Source organism: Mytilus edulis, chromosome 8 (genome assembly GCF_963676685.1).
Source record: "Mytilus edulis chromosome 8, xbMytEdul2.2, whole genome shotgun sequence".
In the NCBI taxonomy this organism is placed as follows: Eukaryota; Metazoa; Mollusca; class Bivalvia; order Mytilida; family Mytilidae; genus Mytilus; species Mytilus edulis.
Genome location: NC_092351.1, coordinates 64,237,546 through 64,259,084, shown reverse-complemented (window position 1 = coordinate 64,259,084; position 21,539 = coordinate 64,237,546). Strand labels below are relative to the sequence as shown.

Genomic DNA, 21,539 nt, shown 5'->3' with positions numbered 1-21,539 from the left:
TATTGGCCCCTTATTCCTAAACTATTGAAACCAAAACTCCCAAAATCAATCCCAATCTTTCTTTTGTGGTCATAAACCTTGTGTCAAAATTTAATAGATTTCTATTAACTTAAACTAAAGTTATAGTGCGAAAACCAAGAAAATGCTTATTTGGGCCCTTTTTGGCCCCTAATTCCTAAAATGTTGGGACCAAAACTCCCAAAATCAATACCAACCTTCCTTTTATGGTCATAAACCTTGTGTTAAAATTTCATAGATTTCTATTCACTTTTACTAAAGTTAGAGTGCGAAAACTAAAAGTATTCGGACGACGGACGACGACGACGACGACGACGACGACGCCGACGCCAACGTGATAGCAATATACGACGAAAATTTTTTCAAAATTTGCGGTCGTATAAAAAGTAACTTATACCATTTTTTACAGTAGCATTAGAAACCAGAACATTCAAATGTCACTTTTATATAAACCATGGTAAGTTTTATTACATACTTATGTCAAAACTCCATATTTATCAAACAAATTTATTACTGAGAATGATAGTTTTTTTCAACAGATCTTTTACCAGAATAAACATACAAATGACTTCACAGCAGATCAGAGTCTGGTAAGTGCTTTGTTATGAATATCTAGTGTTAATTTACTAAGCAGTTACCAAGTTTATAACATTTGTTACATGAAATGTTTGTAGTTTTCATTTCATCAAAGTATTTCTTCTCACCAGGGTTGGATTCAGAAAGAACTTCTACACATGCTAAAACCATTCTCCATGAAAGTCTTATGTTTATGATGGGGGAACCATAAATTTTACTGCTTGGACGTAATCTCACAAAACCCCTCAAAACAGGAGCTGTGATTCAAATTCAATGTGTTGACCTGCAACTTAAAATAAACCTTCTTTTCTCTATAATAAACAGTTTTTAAGTATTTTTTCAAGTACCCAATGTTAATAGGTTCACAATAGATTCATTTACTTTAGAGTTAGCCTTCTTGATATCATTTTATAATCATAAAATTAGATTAGCAAGTGAAATGCTTCTTTTCTTCTAGAATAAGTTAAACTAGTATCAAGATGATCATTTTGATATAGATTGAATGATAGTTGTTTGTTTAAATCCAGTTATAGCCATAAGGACATGACATATTTGCCACTGGACATTAAACAAAACAGTCTTTATTTTCTATGTTGCGTTTCATGAACTATTGTTAATCTGTTGTTTTTTCTTTTTTAGCCATGGTGTTGAAAGTTTATTTTTAATTTACAAATGTCCCTCTGGTAAATTCTTTAGCCCTTCTTTTTCAATGAAGCAATCCCACTTCTTCTTCATAAGACTGCCTTAATTTTACTAATAGGGGGAAGATACCAAACTAATTATGGCTAAACTGACAACACCATGGGAAAAAACGAAAAAACAATAAAAAAAACAACCAAATCTACATAGGGAGTGACGAGAAAGAGTAGTGAGGGCCCTCATGGGGTTTTTGATTATGTGATTACTTGGCCATTTTTTTTAATGATTATTTGATTATTAAGCCAAATATTTCATGATTATTTGATTACCTAAGACTGTATTTTTAGTTTATGATTATTTGATTACTAAAGATAAGCAAATATTTAATGATTATGTGATTATATTGGCAAAAAAAATGGTGATTATGTGATTACTAGGACCCCCCCATGAGGGGCCTCAGTAGTGGCTATTGTAGTCGTTTCTGTAATCAATATTTTTTTTCCAAGGCAGGGTGATTAACCCTACGCTTAACCCCTAGGCCCAGAGGACCGGCAGCTAATTTGTGTAGGGGTTTCAATCCCTTGGAAGTTTGCAGTTGTTGACAAGCTCCATCTACCTGGATTTTCTGTCTGGATTTACTTTCATAGCCTTTGATTCAAAAATCCAATCACAAGGCAGTGATACTATTTGACCCATAGCTGGACGCACATAGAGAGTACTGAAGACAAAAAACAGCGCTGATCTCAGTTGCTCTGCAAAGATAATCAAATCCTGCTGCACATGAAACACCTATCATGTTGTTCAAATTCAGTTATAAACCTCATTCAGTGAAGTCACAATCCATGAAAAGAGAGCAGCGGACTGTTGTAAAGACAATTGAAACAGGTTATAAAGAAATATCTCAACAATTTTCTATACATTTTTCCAATGCAATAGCTAGTAATAGTAAAGACAAAAAGTTAAGGCCTATTGCAAGTACTGATTGTACAATATACTTAGGGAAATTTTACCGTTTTTCTAATGATCATCATATAAATGACCTCTTTCAAAAGACATTACTGGCAATTAACATCAAAATACTCACACTTTTTGTTTTATTGTCATTTAATTCAATTTCTCTGTCAGTTGTTACATGAAATTAACATTTTAGGTACCAAATTGAATTTGTAGTTCACTTATCTATAGAAAGTGTAAATTTTTAACATCGTTTTGTTACAAATATTTTGGTCTTTGTTCGTGAGAAAAGGTTAGCTTTTCCTTTTTTCTGCATATGTCCCATCAATTTTCTTTCTTTATTATTCTTCTTCATTTTCTAAAAAATTTCTGAAACATTTTTTGTGATGGGTTTGAAATTGAAAGTCGGATATATGATCCAGTCCCGCAATAAACCACAACTTTAGCTCATATTTAAAAAAAAAAAATAGTCTGTCACTGTAATCTTTAGAATGATATTCATAAATGATTTTTTTGTATTAAATTATACATTTTAATTATCCATCAATATCTATACTGTGGTATTAGTCCTCCTTCTATTGTAAAATAATCATTCGATAAAAAAATTCTGAATAAAGACACAGAAAACTGATAGTGAAGATTTTAACACATTAGAAGAGAAATCAGAGGCTTTAATAAGTTAATCTAATTTCTGACTCAAATCAATAATCTTGCTTTTCTGGGAATTTATCAGCCATAAAAACGGAGCATAGTTTTTAATGACGCAGTAATTTGTCAATTGGAATCGCTAAAAAACTCAAAGTGAAACGCTTCTCAAGATTAATAAAAGAAACTGTTTGTGACTCAACGTTACAAATTGGGAAGTCAATATAAATTTAGCGAACATTTTCGGCCCATAAACTTCATTAGATATTGGTTTAATAATGACATTTTATGCCTCGTGAATCTACGAATTTATTTCTTCACGTTCTTTTACTAAATTAGGAGAGATCGGCAGAGTAATAAAATCAGCCAAGCTAACACTCGTAGATGATGGCAATATAATTCCATTATTCTGAACGATGATTTTGGACATGAAAATCAAGATAGCCTTTTGGTCAACGATCGTCCAATGTTAACAAGACATTTCCGAGCTGGACATTTGCTGATTACCAAAATGAGATTACTCTGACAAATACAATATTCCACAGGAAAAATATTTTTCATCACCGTGGGTGACGATCTTTAATTAAGACATGGTCAGAACAATGAAAACTGACCGATTCCAATTTAGTGAATGTTTGGCCATCCGTGTGAACCAAATGCTGGTTTGTTTCTTGTTAAAGAATAGGCTTAACTCTATAGGGATGTCGACTGATGAGCAAAAAAATTGGCCAAAGTTATTTGAAATGCCTTGGGATCTGTTTCTGAAGACTTTAATCCCAAAGGCGTGCATTCATTTGTTCATAAATTAATTATATTTGTTTTTTTCGGAATTGATTCCATAAATAAAGGCCACAAAACTATTTCTAACAAATCGACCCTATAGATTACAATAATGAGCTTAAGGCTATGAATATATTACAATGAGCTTATGGAACTAATTTTGGATCACTAATTTAACTGATTAAAAAGGAACCAGTTTCACAGAGTTTTATTTTTCAACTGTCTTTCCTCTGTTCCATAAAGATACTAAAACTGAATAGGGAATTTTATGTAAAAAAAATAATGTATATTATTCTATAAATGGTTAAAAGTCAAAATTTAAAATAGCAATAATTCCTATTAAATGGTTTTCAGTAATATCTGAAAAGTATGAAAGCAACTAGATGTCAGTTGAACTACCTAAACATAAGTACATGTATACGTATATCATATCTACAAATCAAAAATTCAATGTAAAAGTTCACAAGTTTGTAACAAAAAAATCAAACAAACATTAAAACTATTAATAAATGTCTTCCTCAAAATAAATAAAAAGATTTTCTAAATTCACAGATTATTTCTGTCAATACAAAACTCTCCCCATTTCAATTATAGAAATTTTCAAGAATATCATTATATGACCAATTCCAAAGGAGTGACAAATTTGATGAAAAATTTTGAGTTGAAATAATTGAAAATTTTGAAAGATAAAATATTTGTTCATCAAAGAAGTTACTATGTTACAAAGATAACACACTGATTTTTAAGTTGAAACAGGATGAAATAGAGGATTTAATTAAAGATCCCATCCTAAGCCACCAAACTACTTCTCCAAAAACAGATGGTCAATATAACCTCATCTAGATGTCATGTGAAAAAATGTGATTTTTTTGGGGTGAAAAATAATGTTATGATGACATTTAAAAATACTGTCTGATTCAAAACATTAAATCACTGACAAATATCAGTGGCAACTAGATATCATTGAGATGGGAGCCGTCTCTGTGGGCCCTGCTGTGAATAATGTGCATTAAAAAATTGTATCTTTACCATAGGACATGGGTTTGTCAACTGAAATCAAAGTTTTTGACCTTAACCTTTGACCTAGGAAGTTGTAAATAAATTATGACACACCCTTTGGTGTTGGTTTATAAACATGTCAAGTATAAACTTTGAAATGATAACAGTTCTCAAGATATAGAGCAGACACAATCTTTACCATAGGACATGGGGTTGTCAACTGAAACCAAAGTTTTTGACCTTGACCTTTGACCTAGGAAGTTGCACATAAATTATGACACACCCTTTGGTGTTGGTTTATATACATGTCAAGTATAAACTTTGAAATAATAACGTTTCTCAAGATATAGAGCGGACACGATCTTTACCATAGGACATGGGTTTGTCAACTGAAATCAAAGTTTTTGACCTTGACCTTTGACCTAGGAATTTGTAAATAAATTATGACACACCCTTTGGTGTTGGTTTATAAACACATGTCAAGTATAAACTTTGAAATGATAACAGTTCTCAAGATATAGAGCGGACACAATCTTTACCATAGGACATGGGGTTGTCAACTGAAACCAAAGTTTTTGACCTTGACCTTTGACCTAGGAAGTTGCACATCAATTATGACACACCCTTTGGTGTTGGTTTATATACATGTCAAGTATAAACTTTGAAATGATAACGTTTCTCAAGATATAGAGCGGACACAATCTTTACCATAGGACATGGGGTTGTCAACTGAAACCAATGTTTTTGATTTGAACTTTGCCCTAGGCAGTCGTTCATAAATTATGACACACCCTCTGGTGTTGGTTCATATACATGTCAAGTATAAACTTTGAAATCATAACGGTTCTCAAGATATAGAGCGGACACGATCTTCACCACAGGACACAGGGTTGTCAACTGAAACCAAAGTTTTTTTTACCTTGACCTTTGACCTAGGAAGTTGTACATACATCATGACACGCCCTCTGGTGGTGGTTAAAAAACATGTAAAGTATAAAGTATGAAATCTTAATGGTTCTCTAGATATGGAGCGGACACAAAGTTAAAGTGTTACGGACGAACGGACGGACGGACAAACTGAGCCCTAATGAAAATATTGAATAACAAATATTATTAGATATCTGTTGATATAAGTATTTGAGGAAAATTAGAAGAAGGAAACAAATTTATCTACAGTTAAATGGCTATAAAGATGAATATACTGCGGACGGACGGACAGACGAACGGACGGACTGATCACTATAGGGCGACCCGCCTAAAGGCGGGGCCCTAATGAAATATAACTTTTAAGAATTTGCACTTTTATGGTCTAACCAAGAAAGTATATTTTTTTTAGTTCAAATAAAATTTCAATCAGGTTAAACGTGAAACTGACCTCTGACATTGATATCAAATTGGAACAATTGTATAAGAACCATAGGAATCAAATACCATTGTAGACCCTTAGATGTTTAATTTTTCAAATTTTAAATTGTCAGGTTGTTGTTTGACTGATGTTTCAAAATCTTTTCATTCATATTGTAAATAGATATAAGAAGATGTGGTATGAGTGCCAATGAGACAACTCTCCATCCGTGTCATAATCTGCAAAAGTACACCATTATAGGTCAAAGTACGGTCTGCAACACGGATCCCGGACTCACATCAAACAGCAAGCTATACAGGGACCCAAAATGACTAGTGTAAAACCAATTAATCTATGTAAAATACACTGAAAACAAGTATCTCAATTTTTTCGTATTTGGCACCCCACCCTGTAAAGTTAGTCAGCTACCAGCATACCTATTATACAACTATTGTACTAAAACAACAGTAAACAACATGACTGACTTCATTCCCTCCTGAATATTTGATAACCTTATCCAATAAACAACATCAATTATTTACAGAGTCCGCAAGACGGAGATGGAAATTTCCAATCAAAGGAAGATTTACGTAAGAGGAAAATTCTATTTCATGTTATTGTCATGCTTCAGCAATCATAACAGAGACCGAGAGTTGGTATCTTTCAATTCTTTTGAGTTTTTTTTTATACATATTTATATAATATCCAATTAAGATCTTCATTATATATTATTACAGAAACAGTTACAATGATGCACAGGTCTATGTACCTGTCCCAAATAAAAAAATCTTAAGTGTAAAATTTATCGTAAGTCTAAAATATTCCTCAACAATTCATCTAAATATTTTTATCGTAAGATTAATTTTACACTTAAGATTTTTTGTGAAAAGGGCTACTGGAACCTAAGTAGTCAACCATGCTATTGAATATTTTCTTTTCATGTGACAGTGTTTGTTTTGTTATTTATAAAACTTGGTTACTGCAAGCATACAACATATTTGTGTGTTGGTCCCAAGTCAGGAACATCAGTCAGTCATGGTTGTCTTTGATCATTTTCATGTATTTTGTTATTTGGAGAACCCAATTTTCTCCGTAAAGTCTAAAGAATATCAAGTTACACAAACTACTATGATATCGTTATAGAAATCTTCCTTATTTAGTATAAAAAAGAAGATGTGGTATGATTGCCAGTGAGACAACTCTCCACAAGAGACCAAAATGACACAGAAGTTATAGGTTACCATAACCAAGATCCATTATTAAATGTCTAGCAGGGGCTGTAACTGAAGTGTCCTATAATGTTAGAAAAAGTGTCAGTAATTCAAATCTTACTTGTCAGTGCCTCTCTCAATGGCTTGGTGTGCCCAGTAACTGAACGTCCCCATCGCACCAGACAAGAGGTCACCTTGACCACCACATCTTCTTGGACTTCCCTCACTACAGCATACCAGTACTGTAATATAAATATACATGTCTAAATTAGGATAAAATAGCAAAAATATCAATTAGAGTCTGGGTGAGGGTTCATTCATTTCTGTTTTTTTTTTTAATTTTAAGTTTTTTTTTTCTGTACTCATTATTTTTTTGCACTACTTTTCTCTATTCATTATATTTTTTTGTCCTTTTTTCTGCATGTTTTGACTTTTAGTCTATATTCTGTAAACACAATCCAGACCCTCATCCATTGCAAAATAAAATAAGGGAAAAAAAGAAGGTTAACTTCAACTTGATATAGTGTTTTTTTTCTTTCTCTCTCTCTCTCTCTCTCTCTATATATATAAATGGAATGTGTAATTTTTTAATTTTTTTAAATTTTTTTCTGTTCTTGTAATATTTTTGTAATGGATAAATACCCAATTATCCTTTGCTTTTCTATCATGAAAAGGAATTTCAATGTATTTTCTCTAGATGGTGTAAGATTTTAATTCTTCAAACATATCATTGATGCATGTCAAATTACTATACTGTGAAATACAGCATTGATTCTTTTAATAGGTATATAATCATAAAAATAAAGAAATAAAAAGTTTGTCATAATTCTAAAATACATATGTACATGTGTATGACAAATCTTGCATTTAAACACAAAATACACTTTTCTATTTTTTAAGACCAAATAAAATTTATTCTGGTGCAAAAACATAAAACATCTGTATAAAATAAAACAGTTACAATTGCCATATTTGTTCATGATATTATAAATTCATCAGAAAGTGACAAATTTATTTGTGTTTTATTCTTCCTCTCTCCATCTGCTTGAAGTGTGGCTGTCTGTAATTAAAGAATAAAAATCCAATCAAATCTTCATACTCAATAAGAGACCATCCAACCAGTGTTTTTTATGGCGAACATTAAAATCTGGACATGATTTATAACATGGACTCCTATAGTACTAATTAAGACCTGTAACCAGAGTCTGTCAAACTTAATTTTTATGACTACAAAAAAATATATCAGGCTTATTAAACTTGAGGCTCCAAAGAGCATGCATGCATTGCTCATTTGGCAAAAATATGCATATTAAATTTTAATTTTAAGATATTCGCACCCTATGCCACGTAGGCACTGACAGGAGTTGTAAGTTGTAATTTAGCAATAGTGGCACACACTATGTGGTATGGTTGCCAAGGAGATAAATATCAACTAGAGTGCAAATGTTACGGATGTTAGCAAATATAGGTTACCGTACAGTCTTCAAGAATGAGCAACCATACTGTATAGTTAGTTGTAATGTGGATTCATTATTATTCATTGGATACCAATTTTCGTGGATTTGTGGGTAAAGGTGAACCATGAAATTAAATATTCAAAAAATGAAAATTTCCTATAGGATTGTAAGGCAAACTTCTGCAAAACCTTGAAATAAAATATCAACCAAAAATACATGCAAGTTTTCCTTAATACACGAAAATTGGTACCCACGAAAATAAGAAAATCACAGTCAAAGAGCCAACATGACAAAATTTAAACAATGCATTAGAGAAGATCCACTGAGAGAGAAAAAAATTAAAATATATTTTAGGACAATGAATCCTATAAAGAGTCAATTGATGATTTCTATAACTTGATTTATTTCAAATCTAATGTCTAATTAAAAAAATTTGTATCATTTTCTGGCATAAAAGTATAGTGACAGCTTAAATAAAACTGAGAATGGAAATGGGCAATATGTCAAAGACACCAACAAACCGACCAAAGAGCAGACAACAGTCAAAGGCCACCCATGGGTCTTCAATAAAGTTTAATTCTGTACGTTGCCTTATTGACATTTATCAAATTAAATCTTATTCCTGTAGATAGTAGAAATTAATGGCTGGAGTGAGTTTAATTTTGTCATGGGCCAGGTTCACTGTGCTACATGTAATCAGGATTTCATGAAATATTTAGTATTAATTTACTCTGCAGAATTGAACAATCATGAAAATGTGATCAATTTTTTTTTTACATAAGCATGTTTCCTACACAGAATCCTGATTTATCACCAGTACAGGTTTGGGAATAAAGTGTTAATGACACTTTTTATATTCGTCTCTGCAGGTCAATTTATTCACAAGTCTACTAGTTTTTGTATGCCTTACATGCCACTTTATTCATTTTAAATAAACCCTTGTAGCTAAATAAATTTTCTTTTATAATGTAATTTCAAAATCCAAAACAAAATGGAGTTACATTGACCTATAATGGTTTACTTTTTTTAAATTGTTATTTGAATGGAGGGTTGTCTCATTGGCACTCACACCACATCTTCCTATATCTATTTAATTCTGAGATGGGTTTTAACATGCTAGCTAACTCTCAAGGAAGAAGACTGGCAGGAGACCTATTCTGAATCCAAGCCTACCAGTCTTTGTTGTTACTCCTAAAATGTGCATGCTTAGAGGAAAGACAGCAAAACCCAATCTCAAAGTGAACATTTCAAACAGGAAGGGGATTGAACCCAATTTCCCTCTGCATCTTAGGTAAACATTTGTGCAAAATTTTTCATGTGTCAAAATATATTCCAAATGGAGCTTTAGAATTCTCCATACTTAACATAACTGGCTAGTTATAAACCCTGGTGCACATGAAATGGCACATCCAGAAACAATAGAATTCTAAATGGTAAACACCTGCTTTCAGGCCTACTCAGTTTTGAAATACAACTCTGTCTCGGTCCTGCCATCAACTCATAAATCAAATGAGCAAAAATATCAACTATCAAATAAGATATCAAAAACGAGTTATCATAAAAATACAAAGCAATCAATTTGGAGAATTGTCAATGCATTGAATGACAGCCGATAACCCTGCAAGATAATGGCGTATTCGTTTCCTTTAATTTGACTTTGTATCAGATAGCCGATGCTGGCAAGTTTTCTGATCTCCCCAGTTCCGGAGGTCAATCTTTCACCAATTACTTTTTCGTAGAAAAAAAGATGATGAATTGGGTGAGAAGTATTAGAAATATTTAGCTTTTCGTAAAACGGTTCTTAATCTAATGATTAAGTGATGCTATTTCTAGGGTCGAGTATCAATATGTAATAATTCGAAAAAGAATTTTTGTCGTTTTTCATAATTTAAGTTGAAAAATATGATTAATGAGAAAGGAAGACCTTAAAATGACTGATTGTTTGGTAATTTTGTTTTTCTATTCTAATTAGTAAAGGCTGTGCAAAAATCTAAGTTTTGCCCCCCTTTATGATGGAATCTCTTCTTCTGCATAAGACTGAACCATTAATATTCAGTGAAAATCAAATTCAGGAAAAAAATAATAAAACAATTTGTACTTCCTTAGGGACAACATCAAAAGTTCAATGTAGGATAAAAAAACTTAATTCACATAGTTTTTTCACTGACCCCCACCACCCTCTTAACTTAATTTGGAAAAAAAAAAATTGATAGGGATATATGTAAAAATCGATTTTAGATATACAAAACTTGCAGAATTTTAACCCCCCATCCCCAAACTATTTGATTTAAGTTTTTTTTATCCTACATCGATCTTTTGATGTCGTCCCTTATATTGATATTCTATTTCCAATACTTTATTCCATCTATATATGTTTCATTCCAAAAAAAAATTGGAAACTCAATTTATCATAAGGAAACTATTTTTCACAACTTTTTCATATTTAATGATAGTGACCTTGCCACATTGACTCAAGCTATAGGCGTCTTTCAATTTCCTGTATAGTCCATCTGTAGAAGTTTCATTAAAATAAGGAAAGATTAATATCGAATTAAGTATTTTTCAAGATGTTTCAATCTATGGTAGCAGTATAACCTTGACCTTTGACATATTGATCTCAAAATAAAAAGCTACCTTAACCTGTCCATCAGTATATGAAGTTTAATTCTTATCAAGCATGGGATATACATTTTCTTTTTCTTTTTGTAGTATGACAATGAACATGCTGGTTTGACCAGAAAGGGATTCTCAAAATATCATCTTCCAACCATTTATTGAGGACCAACGACAGAAGGACGGACAAAGTGTACTAGATGCTTCGAAAAATATTTCATTAACAAAATAAATTATGGAAGTTCTATTTCTGTTAAAAAAAGAATATTGCTGTTCTGTTCTTGCACTTAAACATCATTTAAAACTTGTTGCATTTTAATTGGTTTCCATTAAAATAACAATTTCTTTTGGAAGTTAAAAATGCAGTTGTTTTGACTTGCATTAATATTATACTGATCAGAAATCTGGCATCATCGCAAACATAACTTAATTATAGAATATAATCAAAACATTTTCCTGCTTAGGAAACAAATAAATTGATCAAAATGAAGTTATTCCAAAAACATCGCTTTCTGCTTTAAATTGATTATGTTTAAAAGAAATTCCATTTATAAAACTTAATTGTTTCAATATCATGACAATTTTACTATAGTGTTTAACCGAAATTCTCAGAAAACGTGAAATAATTACGACAAATGAAATGCCTAAACATGAAAGGATTATAAAATGATTTAGGAGAAATAAAGATTCAAATCTTGCCAACTACAAGCTTAATCTGAATATTAATGGTAGTTCATGAAATCTGAATCAAAATCAGTCTTTCTGTCACTCAGTGGTTCTCCCTTTAATTAAACGCTGTAGCGAATGTGACAAATTTCATCTGACTTCTGCCAATTTTCTTGCCAATTCTAACATATCTAATATATTGTTGACAGAAAACTTGTTAAAAGAGCTATATCAACATGGCCAGACTCTGACCAACACTAAATTATTTTTATGCAGATTTGGTCAAGAATTGCAATTTTTCATTTTTTTTATGCAAATGAGTATAAAGTTTATTAGGAACTGAATAATTTTTCTTGTATCTGTCACATAGTTTTCACATCATACAGAAAATTGCATTTATATCCAAAATTATATAGTGAATGCAATATTTCCACTAAATTTCTTTGCAATATCAATAAATTATATCTATGAATATTTCTACTAGTCATTCTAGAAAAAAGATCTTACTAGACTGCAGAGCATTCTCAAAATTGCTCAACAAATATTGTACAATACATACACTAAAAGCATTTGCAAACTTAAATATTCGTAATTTATGAAATTAAATTGAAACAATGATTTTTTACACGCTTCGTTTACAAGAGACTCAATAATGATGCTCAAATAAATACCTTAAAAGGCAATAGAAAAACACGACACAAAGAGAATTTCAATCTTTGTTGATACAAACCCCTGAAAGTTGCAGAAAACAAACATGAAAAAGGGGGAGGGAATTATAATTCAAATATTAAAACATGATATCTAATATTGTCTAACAAAAAAACCATAAAAAGAGGGGGGAATTGACAATCCACTAAACACAAAATTAAAGGTGAACTCAGATAGGTGCTCTGGGATGCTCAACATTTCCTTTGCTAAGGAGAATCAAAGAATTGAAGTGGCAAAATAACGTAAATACATATTGCAATAGTAAGATAATTGCCATACACAGCTGCATGTTTATTTTTAAACTAAAAGATTTTTCTGTAAAATCTGACAAATAACAAATATTATCAAATATAACGAATACAAAGTGCTAAGCAACCTGAAAATTTGTTTTAGCTTAAATCAACTTAATTTGATTCAATTGAATGTTGATATTATTTTTTTACCATTTATTTGTTCAACTGCAAGAAGTCATTAGTTAAAATATTTTGAAAATCAAACTGCAAAAAAGTATGTTTACACACACACACCTTGATTTAAGAAAATTTTACAACTTTACCTTAAACTTATTGTAGTTTAATTTTTTTTTTTTTCATTTATAGAATAAAAGATAGATTGCAATGCAACAAGTATTGTTATGATATTGTAATTATTATGTTTATTTATGTTGGCCTAATTTGTGTTGTATGGCCTGATAGTTGTTTACCAAATAATCTTATAACTGTGCAGTTTAGGAATCACTGGAACAATCACAGAATGATTGGAACTTTCTAGAATGATCCTTATAAAAGATGCGTAATTTAAACTTCTACGTTATTCCAGAAACTTCCATTGTAACTTTCCAGGATTTTCCACAATGTTCCATTATAGAGTGTTCCAGAATTTTCCATGACAACACTATATATACAGACACTAAAGTTAAACTCTCATAATTAAACTTGGACATAGACATTGATAGACATTAGTATTCACAGCATTTGGATTGACACTTTTATTCTACAAACAACATCATACTGGATTGTGACCTTAGTAGTGAACATAATATTCAGATTGGATTCCGAAAGATTTCCGGATACAGATAAAGATAAAAGATTGGACTCATATTTTGACAGTTAAGTTAACAGTAAATTTTGTGTAATACCTTTTGTAAACTTTTGTATAATAAATATTGTTAAATTTTACTATTGATTTGTGTCTTTTGTTGGCTACAATTTAAAGGCGATTTCTGGCCGTAACAGAAATTGGGGGCTCGTCCGGGATCTTAAAAATATTTTATTCAAAATTTGTTTAATATTTTTATTATAACTAGCCAACAAAATTCTACAAAATGGCATTTGATGCTGGTAAATTTTTGAAAACGCCAGACCTGGAGAGTTTTGATAATTTAAAGAAAGAGGAATTAGTGTTGCTAGCTAAACAACTGAAATTAGTTTTTAAAGTATCTATGAGAAAACAAATTATAAAAAATTTGGTTATAGACAAACTAGTTGACGCAGAAATTTTAGGTGAAGAGGCTCTTGAACTTAAGGTCGAAAATGTTGACGCCTTTAAATTAAAACAGCTTGAGTTAGAACATGAACTTAGATTAAAAGAACTGGAAATGAAGGAAAGATTGGAAATGGATAAACAAGAAAAAGAAAATGAAGATGAATTCAAATTAAAACAAGATGAACTTAAATTAAAACAGGCAGAACTTGAAATGAGGGAAAGGCTAGAGATGGAAAAACTGAAAATTGAAATGGTCAAAGAAGAAAGCAACACTAAAGTCCAGTCAAAATCAGATTATTTTGATGCAGCAAAAAATATACGTTTGGTTCCAAAATTTTGTGAAAAAACAGTCGATAAATATTTTCCACAGTTTGAGAAAATTGCTAATAATTTGAAATGGCCAAAGCCATATTGGACTACAATGCTACAAAGTGTTTTTGAAGGAAAGGCAGCTGAAATATACTCCGCACTTCCATCAGAAAAAAGTTCTGATTATGACACGGTAAAACAGGAAGTTTTGAAAGCTTATGAGCTAGTACCAGAAGCATATAGACAGAAATTTAGATCTTATAAAAAGTTTGATTCACAAACATATGTGGAATTTGCTCGGGAAAAAGAAGATCTATTTGACAAATGGCTTACGTCAAAGAAAACAGATAACAATTTTGATAACCTAAGACAATTGATATTATTAGAAGAGTTCAAACTATGTGTTCATTTAGACTTAAAAACACATTTAGACGACAAAACTGTTGAGTCGATACATGATGCAGCTGTCATTTCAGATAATTATACTCTTTCACATAAAAGAAGTTTCAAGGGTAAAAATGTCAATACTTCCAGTGGAAATTACAAAAATCAAAGCAATGAGCGTACTGATAGTAAGTCTGTTGCACAGAATAAGAGTCAGTCCAGTTATAATATGTCTAGTCCAAAATTTGATACTTTTGAGAAGAAGTCACTGACTTGTGCTTATTGTAAGAAGATTGGTCACCTGATGGCTGATTGTTTTAGACTCCAGAAGAAGAATGAACGAGATAATAAGCCGAAGACCAGTGCTTGTACGACACCTTATAATACCAGTACATTGGAATGCCCTGCGCGTCAGGCTTTTAAGTCCAGTTTTTGTGATTACATGGAGGAATACAAACCCTTTATGTCTGATGGGTTTGTTTCTATTGTTGATGATACCACTCTTCAGCCTATTAAGATTTTACGGGACACTGGAGCTTCTCAGACTTTATTGTTAGAAGGTGTGTTGCCTTTGTCCGAGAATACTTCTGTTGGTGCCTCCGTTTTGTTACAAGGTGTAGAGTTAGGTTGTATAGATGTTCCTCTCCATCGTATTTATCTGAAGTCAGATTTGATAACTGGACCAGTTGTTGTAGGTGTTCGTCCTAATCTCCCTGTTGAGGGTGTTACATTATTGCTAGGAAATGATCTAGCTAGGAACAAAGTGGTTGCTGAACCAATTGTTACCAGTGAACCGGTGGTGGATGTTAAATCACCTGAAGATGATGCTGAATTGTATCCAGCTTGTGTTGTTACTAGGGCGATGGCTAGAAAACAACAAAATCAGAATTTGCAAGAAGACAAGTTTGATTACATGGACCTTTCTGACACTTTTATAGCTGACATTGAAGGTCCTGGTAGCTCAGAAAAGGCCATTACAAGACCACCTAGTGTTAACAAGAATGTTATTATGCCATGGCCAGACGTTAACAGCCATTCATTAGACCGAAAGAATTTATCTGAAGAACAACATAAAGACCCTGAGGTTCTTCAGCTCAGCCAGAGAGCTCAACCACAGGAGGAAGCAGACAAAGTGGCCGAATGCTATTACCATCAGGACGGCATTTTAATGAGGAAGTGGAGGCCTCCTGATGCCACCCCAGAGGAGGAATGGAGAGTGCTATACCAAGTGGTGGTGCCTAAAGTTTATAGGCAAGAAATTATTGGTCTTGCCCATCACACCCCCTTGGCTGGGCACTTAGGTATAAGGAAGACTTGCCTAAAAATATTGCAACATTTCTACTGGCCCAGACTTAGAAATGATGTCGCAGAATACTGCAAATCATGCCATATATGCCAGGTTGTTGGTAAACCTAACCAGAAAATACCACCAGCACCACTTCTGCCTATTCCAGCCTTTGACGAACCTTTCAGCAGAGTTCTAATTGACTGTGTTGGACCTTTACCAAAGACCAAGACTGGAAATGCATATTTATTGACAATCATGTGTACATCTACCCGCTTTCCTGAAGCTATTCCGCTCAGAAATATCAAGACACCTACTATCGTCAAAGCTTTGATCAATTTTTTCACATTAGTAGGACTTCCTAAGTCTATACAGTCCGACCAGGGATCAAATTTCATGTCAGGTTTATTTCAGCAAGTGGTATACCAGTTAGGGATTGCTCAGTACAGATCAAGTGCTTATCATCCAGAATCTCAAGGTGCCTTAGAACGTTTTCATCAAACATTGAAGAACATGATTAGAACTTTTTGTCTTCAATTTGACAGAGACTGGGATGATGGAGTTCACTTTCTACTTTTTGCGGTTCGAGAGGCTGTTCAAGAATCCCTTGGATTTAGTCCCTTTGAGTTGGTATTTGGTCATACTGTAAGGGGACCGTTAAAATTGATTAAGGAAAAGTGGCTTACTGAACATACTGACTTGAATCTTTTAGACTATGTATCTAGATTTAAAGAAAAATTGTATACTGCTTGTCAAATTGCTCAGAAAAACTTAAAAAATGTACAGAACAAGATGAAAATATGGTATGATAAAGATGCCAGGGACAGAGTTTTTGAGCCTGGTGATAGCGTACTTGTATTTCTGCCTGTCCCTGGACATCCTTTACAGGCTAAATATTGTGGTCCTTATACAATAGAGAATAAAATTAATGATTTGAATTATATTGTAAAAACTCCAGGTCGGCGCAAACAAAATAGAGTGTGTCATATTAATATGTTAAAACCATATTTTGAGCGTACTAATGTACTATGTGATAGTAAACCAGTTGCCACTTTAGGCATGGTTAAATTTGAGAACAATCATGACAAACCAGATGTAATTGAACCACCTTTTAGTCCTAAAACTATGGAAGAGACAGTTAGATTGAAAAATTCAGATATTTTGTCAAATTTAGACTCAAAACTTGCACATCTGTCTTTTGATCGTAGAGAAGAAATAAAAACTTTGGTATTTTCTTTTAAAAATCTTTTTCCAGATGTGCCAAACAAAACCACTGCTGTTTGTCATGATGTTGATGTAGGAGATGCTTCTCCAATTAAGCAACATCCTTATCGGCTCAATCCACTCAAACTTGAAGTTATGAGAAAAGAAATTAAATATATGCTTGACAATGATATTATTGAGCCGAGTAACAGTGAATGGAGCTCTCCTTGTCTCCTTGTGCCAAAACCAGATAAAACTTTTCGTTTCGTGACTGATTTCAGAAAAGTAAATTCAGTCTCAAAATCTGATTCCTATCCGATTCCAAGGATAGACGATTGTATTGACAATATTGGTCAAGCAAAATTTGTGAGCAAATTTGATTTATTGAAAGGTTATTGGCAAGTTCCATTGACACAGAGAGCTCGTGAAATATCAGCTTTTGTTACACCAGATGGCTTATTTCAATATACTGTAATGCCATTTGGCATGAAAAGTGCTCCAGCTACATTTCAAAGAATGATCAATAATGTTATAAAAGATTTAGACTGTTGTTATGCTTATATTGATGATCTTATTGTATGTAGTGATAGCTGGGAACAGCATTTAACACATTTGTATGATACTTTTGATAGATTGTCATATTCAAATTTGACTGTTAATCTTGGTAAAAGTGAATTTTGTCAGGCCACTGTTGATTATTTAGGGCATACAGTTGGCCAAGGTCAAGTAAAACCTATTATGGCTAAAGTGGAAGCTATTTCCAAATTTCCACCTCCTACAAATAGAAAACAACTTATGAGATATTTAGGCATGATAGGATTTTACAGGAAATTCTGTTCAAATTTTGCTACTGTTGTTCAACCATTGACTCATCTTTTACGGAAAGATTCTAAATTTATCTGGAGCGGAAATTGTCAAAAAGCTTTTGAAAATAGCAAATCACTTTTAATTAATAGTCCAGTTCTGATTACTCCAGACTTTGAAAAACAATTTAAACTTGCCGTTGATGCAAGCGATGTAGGAATAGGAGCTGTTTTATATCAAGAGACAGATGATAATGTTGAAAAACCTATATCATATTTTTCTAAGAAATTAGATAAACATCAGAAAAATTATTCAACTATTGAAAAAGAGTGTTTTGCAATGTTGTCAGCACTTCAACATTTTGATGTATATTTGAATCCCACTGTATATCCTATTCTTGTTTATACTGATCATAATCCTCTCATCTTCATGCATAAAATGAGAAACAAGAATCAGAGGTTGACTAGGTGGAGTTTATTGTTACAGGAATATGATGTAATTGTAAAACATATTAAGGGTAAAGATAATGTAATAGCTGATGCTTTATCTAGAGCTTATTAAATCACTTTGTATATATTATGTATTTTTGTTCATATTATTCATGATAAGTTTTGTTAACTAAAACTTCTTTTAAGGGGGGAGGTGTTATGATATTGTAATTATTATGTTTATTTATGTTGGCCTAATTTGTGTTGTATGGCCTGATAGTTGTTTACCAAATAATCTTATAACTGTGCAGTTTAGGAATCACTGGAACAATCACAGAATGATTGGAACTTTCTAGAATGATCCTTATAAAAGATGCGTAATTTAAACTTCTACGTTATTCCAGAAACTTCCATTGTAACTTTCCAGGATTTTCCACAATGTTCCATTATAGAGTGTTCCAGAATTTTCCATGACAACACTATATATACAGACACTAAAGTTAAACTCTCATAATTAAACTTGGACATAGACATTGATAGACATTAGTATTCACAGCATTTGGATTGACACTTTTATTCTACAAACAACATCATACTGGATTGTGACCTTAGTAGTGAACATAATATTCAGATTGGATTCCGAAAGATTTCCGGATACAGATAAAGATAAAAGATTGGACTCATATTTTGACAGTTAAGTTAACAGTAAATTTTGTGTAATACCTTTTGTAAACTTTTGTATAATAAATATTGTTAAATTTTACTATTGATTTGTGTCTTTTGTTGGCTACAATTTAAAGGCGATTTCTGGCCGTAACAGTATCTTCTCAAGTTAAAATGATATGATGCAAGCAACTATCATTCATCGTTAGGGCCTTCAACAGTGAGCAAAACCAATCTTATTGTGTGCTATCTGAAACTTTTCATTCTGTTTCATTACATAATTTCTTAAGTATTCTTGTGGGTGGTTTACACAGAACATTTAATACAAAATCAGATTACAATTCTAGTGTCAGAAACTTTATTTTTGTTAGGAGGTGATAAAATTTAAAAATCGGCAAATAATCCATCTTGTTCAAAACAACTGTTAAAACACAATGCAAAATGCCAAAAAAAGAAATATTTCAGCCCTTTTTTTCACTGGAACATATTGTAAGTAATTCTGGCCCATCATTCTTAATGACAATATCATATGAATCAATTTTAGACAAAAACAGATTGCAAAACATTTTTTCATAGGAATCTTTGCCATTTTGTAATGAAGCAGAACACCTTTATGTAAGTAATAGTTTTATCTTGGGAGAGAAGTAGAAAAACACATGCTTTAAAACAGATGTGTAACCCTGAATATTAATAACTCCCTGGAAACCTGAGTGGTTGTTCAAGCAGCCAACAAATTTACTTTTAATGTGGTATTTCTTCTTGATATACAAAGGCATTTCAGAAGAAAGAAAAGTCTATATAAATTGAAGAGATGAATACTTCATGCACTTACCAAAAAAAAACAATAGATGCTCTTCCCTTGCTTTTTGTGTTTTTTGCTGTGCAGTGATTGTGCACATACTAATTTTGTGTCCTACATGGATGGATTCTCCATATTCTTTCTTTTCTATTAGTTTCATGTTCCCTTCTCTATGGTAGGACATTCAGGTATTTGGTCAAGTAAGAGCAAATACAAGAAGTTTAACCAAGTTCATACAATCAGTGTAATTTTGGGAAAAAAATAATTGTTTTATGTTTTCTATACACAAGAGCCTAATAAAGTGACAAATATCTTTTAAGGTGGTACCCAACACCTTGACTAAAATTTCTTTTGCTCGTTTAATTTTCATAAAATTTTAACAAAAATATAAAAATTTGAACCAACCAATTTATCAGAAAAATTACACTGGTTTATATAGCAGTTTGACCAACACTAATTTTGATCATTGAGAAGTTTTATATTCTGTTTTGCTTTTTCCAATCATATTGTGTTGTAAAATGATGCCCTTTATGGGTTCTTGATTAGATTAATAAAATTCTTATCTTCTTATCTATTCTCTTAACAAAACAACCTAATTAAAACGTTTAGCTGATTTTACAGAGTTATCTACCTGTAGTGTTAGTTACCATTTTAAGTATTAAAAGTTATGAAGAAAATATAGATTTCATCATTTTTAAATTCAATAATGTTTAGATTACATGATATTACTGATTCTAGTAGGAAATAAAAATGCTTTGTTTTTATGTAATAGTATATGGATATCAAGTTAATAAAGCATCAGCTATGGGATTGCAGATCTTTTTACACCAAATGGTATGCCTTACTTTGGACCAGGTTTACTAAATTATTTATGTATTTATAAGTGATTCTCCTTAAAACATCTAAACAGAAAGCCTGCAGGATTTTCTCCCTATATTGAAGACCCAATGGTGGACCTGGGCTGCTTTCTGTTCATTGGTCAGGTTGTCATCTCTTTGACACATTCCCCATTTCTATTCTCAATTTCATAAAACAAAAAAATAAGGATATAAAGTTGGATTTATTTAAAGTCATATGAAACGAGTGACTGGTGAAAAATAATGTTTATCCAATTCTTGAACCAATGCATGTATATATCATAAACTTAATCTTCTGTGCATGAACTAATCCTTTTTTATGCAAACATATCATATTATCATCAATTTTTTTCTCTCTCTGTCTGTTATGAAGAGAAAATATGGCTGCAATATAATTGCCATGTTATGAAGCTGTAGTTTACTGATTGCCACTTTATAGTAAACAATTCACAAAGAAGCATGGATATTGAGAATGTGTATAGCATGTACAATCAGATAATAGTTTATTCTAAGGACAGATTCATGCTTATTGCGATCACCAGAGAAGGGTCACGCTAAGGTCACTTTGCTACAGAAAAATATGTCGGTGAATTGCTTCCTGGAAGCAAGCAATTAAAAAAGGTAAACTTCTTTTAAATATGGACAATTGAAGAATTTTCTTAAAAAAAGTGTACATGTAGTCATGTACATAGAGAATAATACATTACAAAA

The 21,539-nt window shown here is 32.0% G+C and overlaps 1 protein-coding gene across 2 annotated transcripts in view; it reads right to left on the bottom strand.

Moving 5' to 3' along the window:
• LOC139486072 (ATP-dependent (S)-NAD(P)H-hydrate dehydratase-like) overlaps window positions 1-21,539 on the bottom strand; it is a 109,744-nt gene that overhangs the window by 67,911 nt on the left and 20,294 nt on the right. Inside the window, exons 9-10 of one of the 2 annotated variants that reach the window (XR_011655470.1) lie at window positions 5,880-7,409; window positions 2,339-4,545 (exon numbers count right to left, since the gene is read on the bottom strand). Coding sequence is in view for 1 of the 2 variants with exons in the window: in XM_071270768.1 (XP_071126869.1) it covers window positions 7,289-7,409 (121 nt within the window). In the remaining variant the exon portion in view is untranslated. Of the gene's footprint in view, window positions 1-2,338; window positions 4,546-5,879; window positions 7,410-21,539 lie in introns of those variants that run through there. The other variant, XM_071270768.1, reaches the window with a different exon arrangement.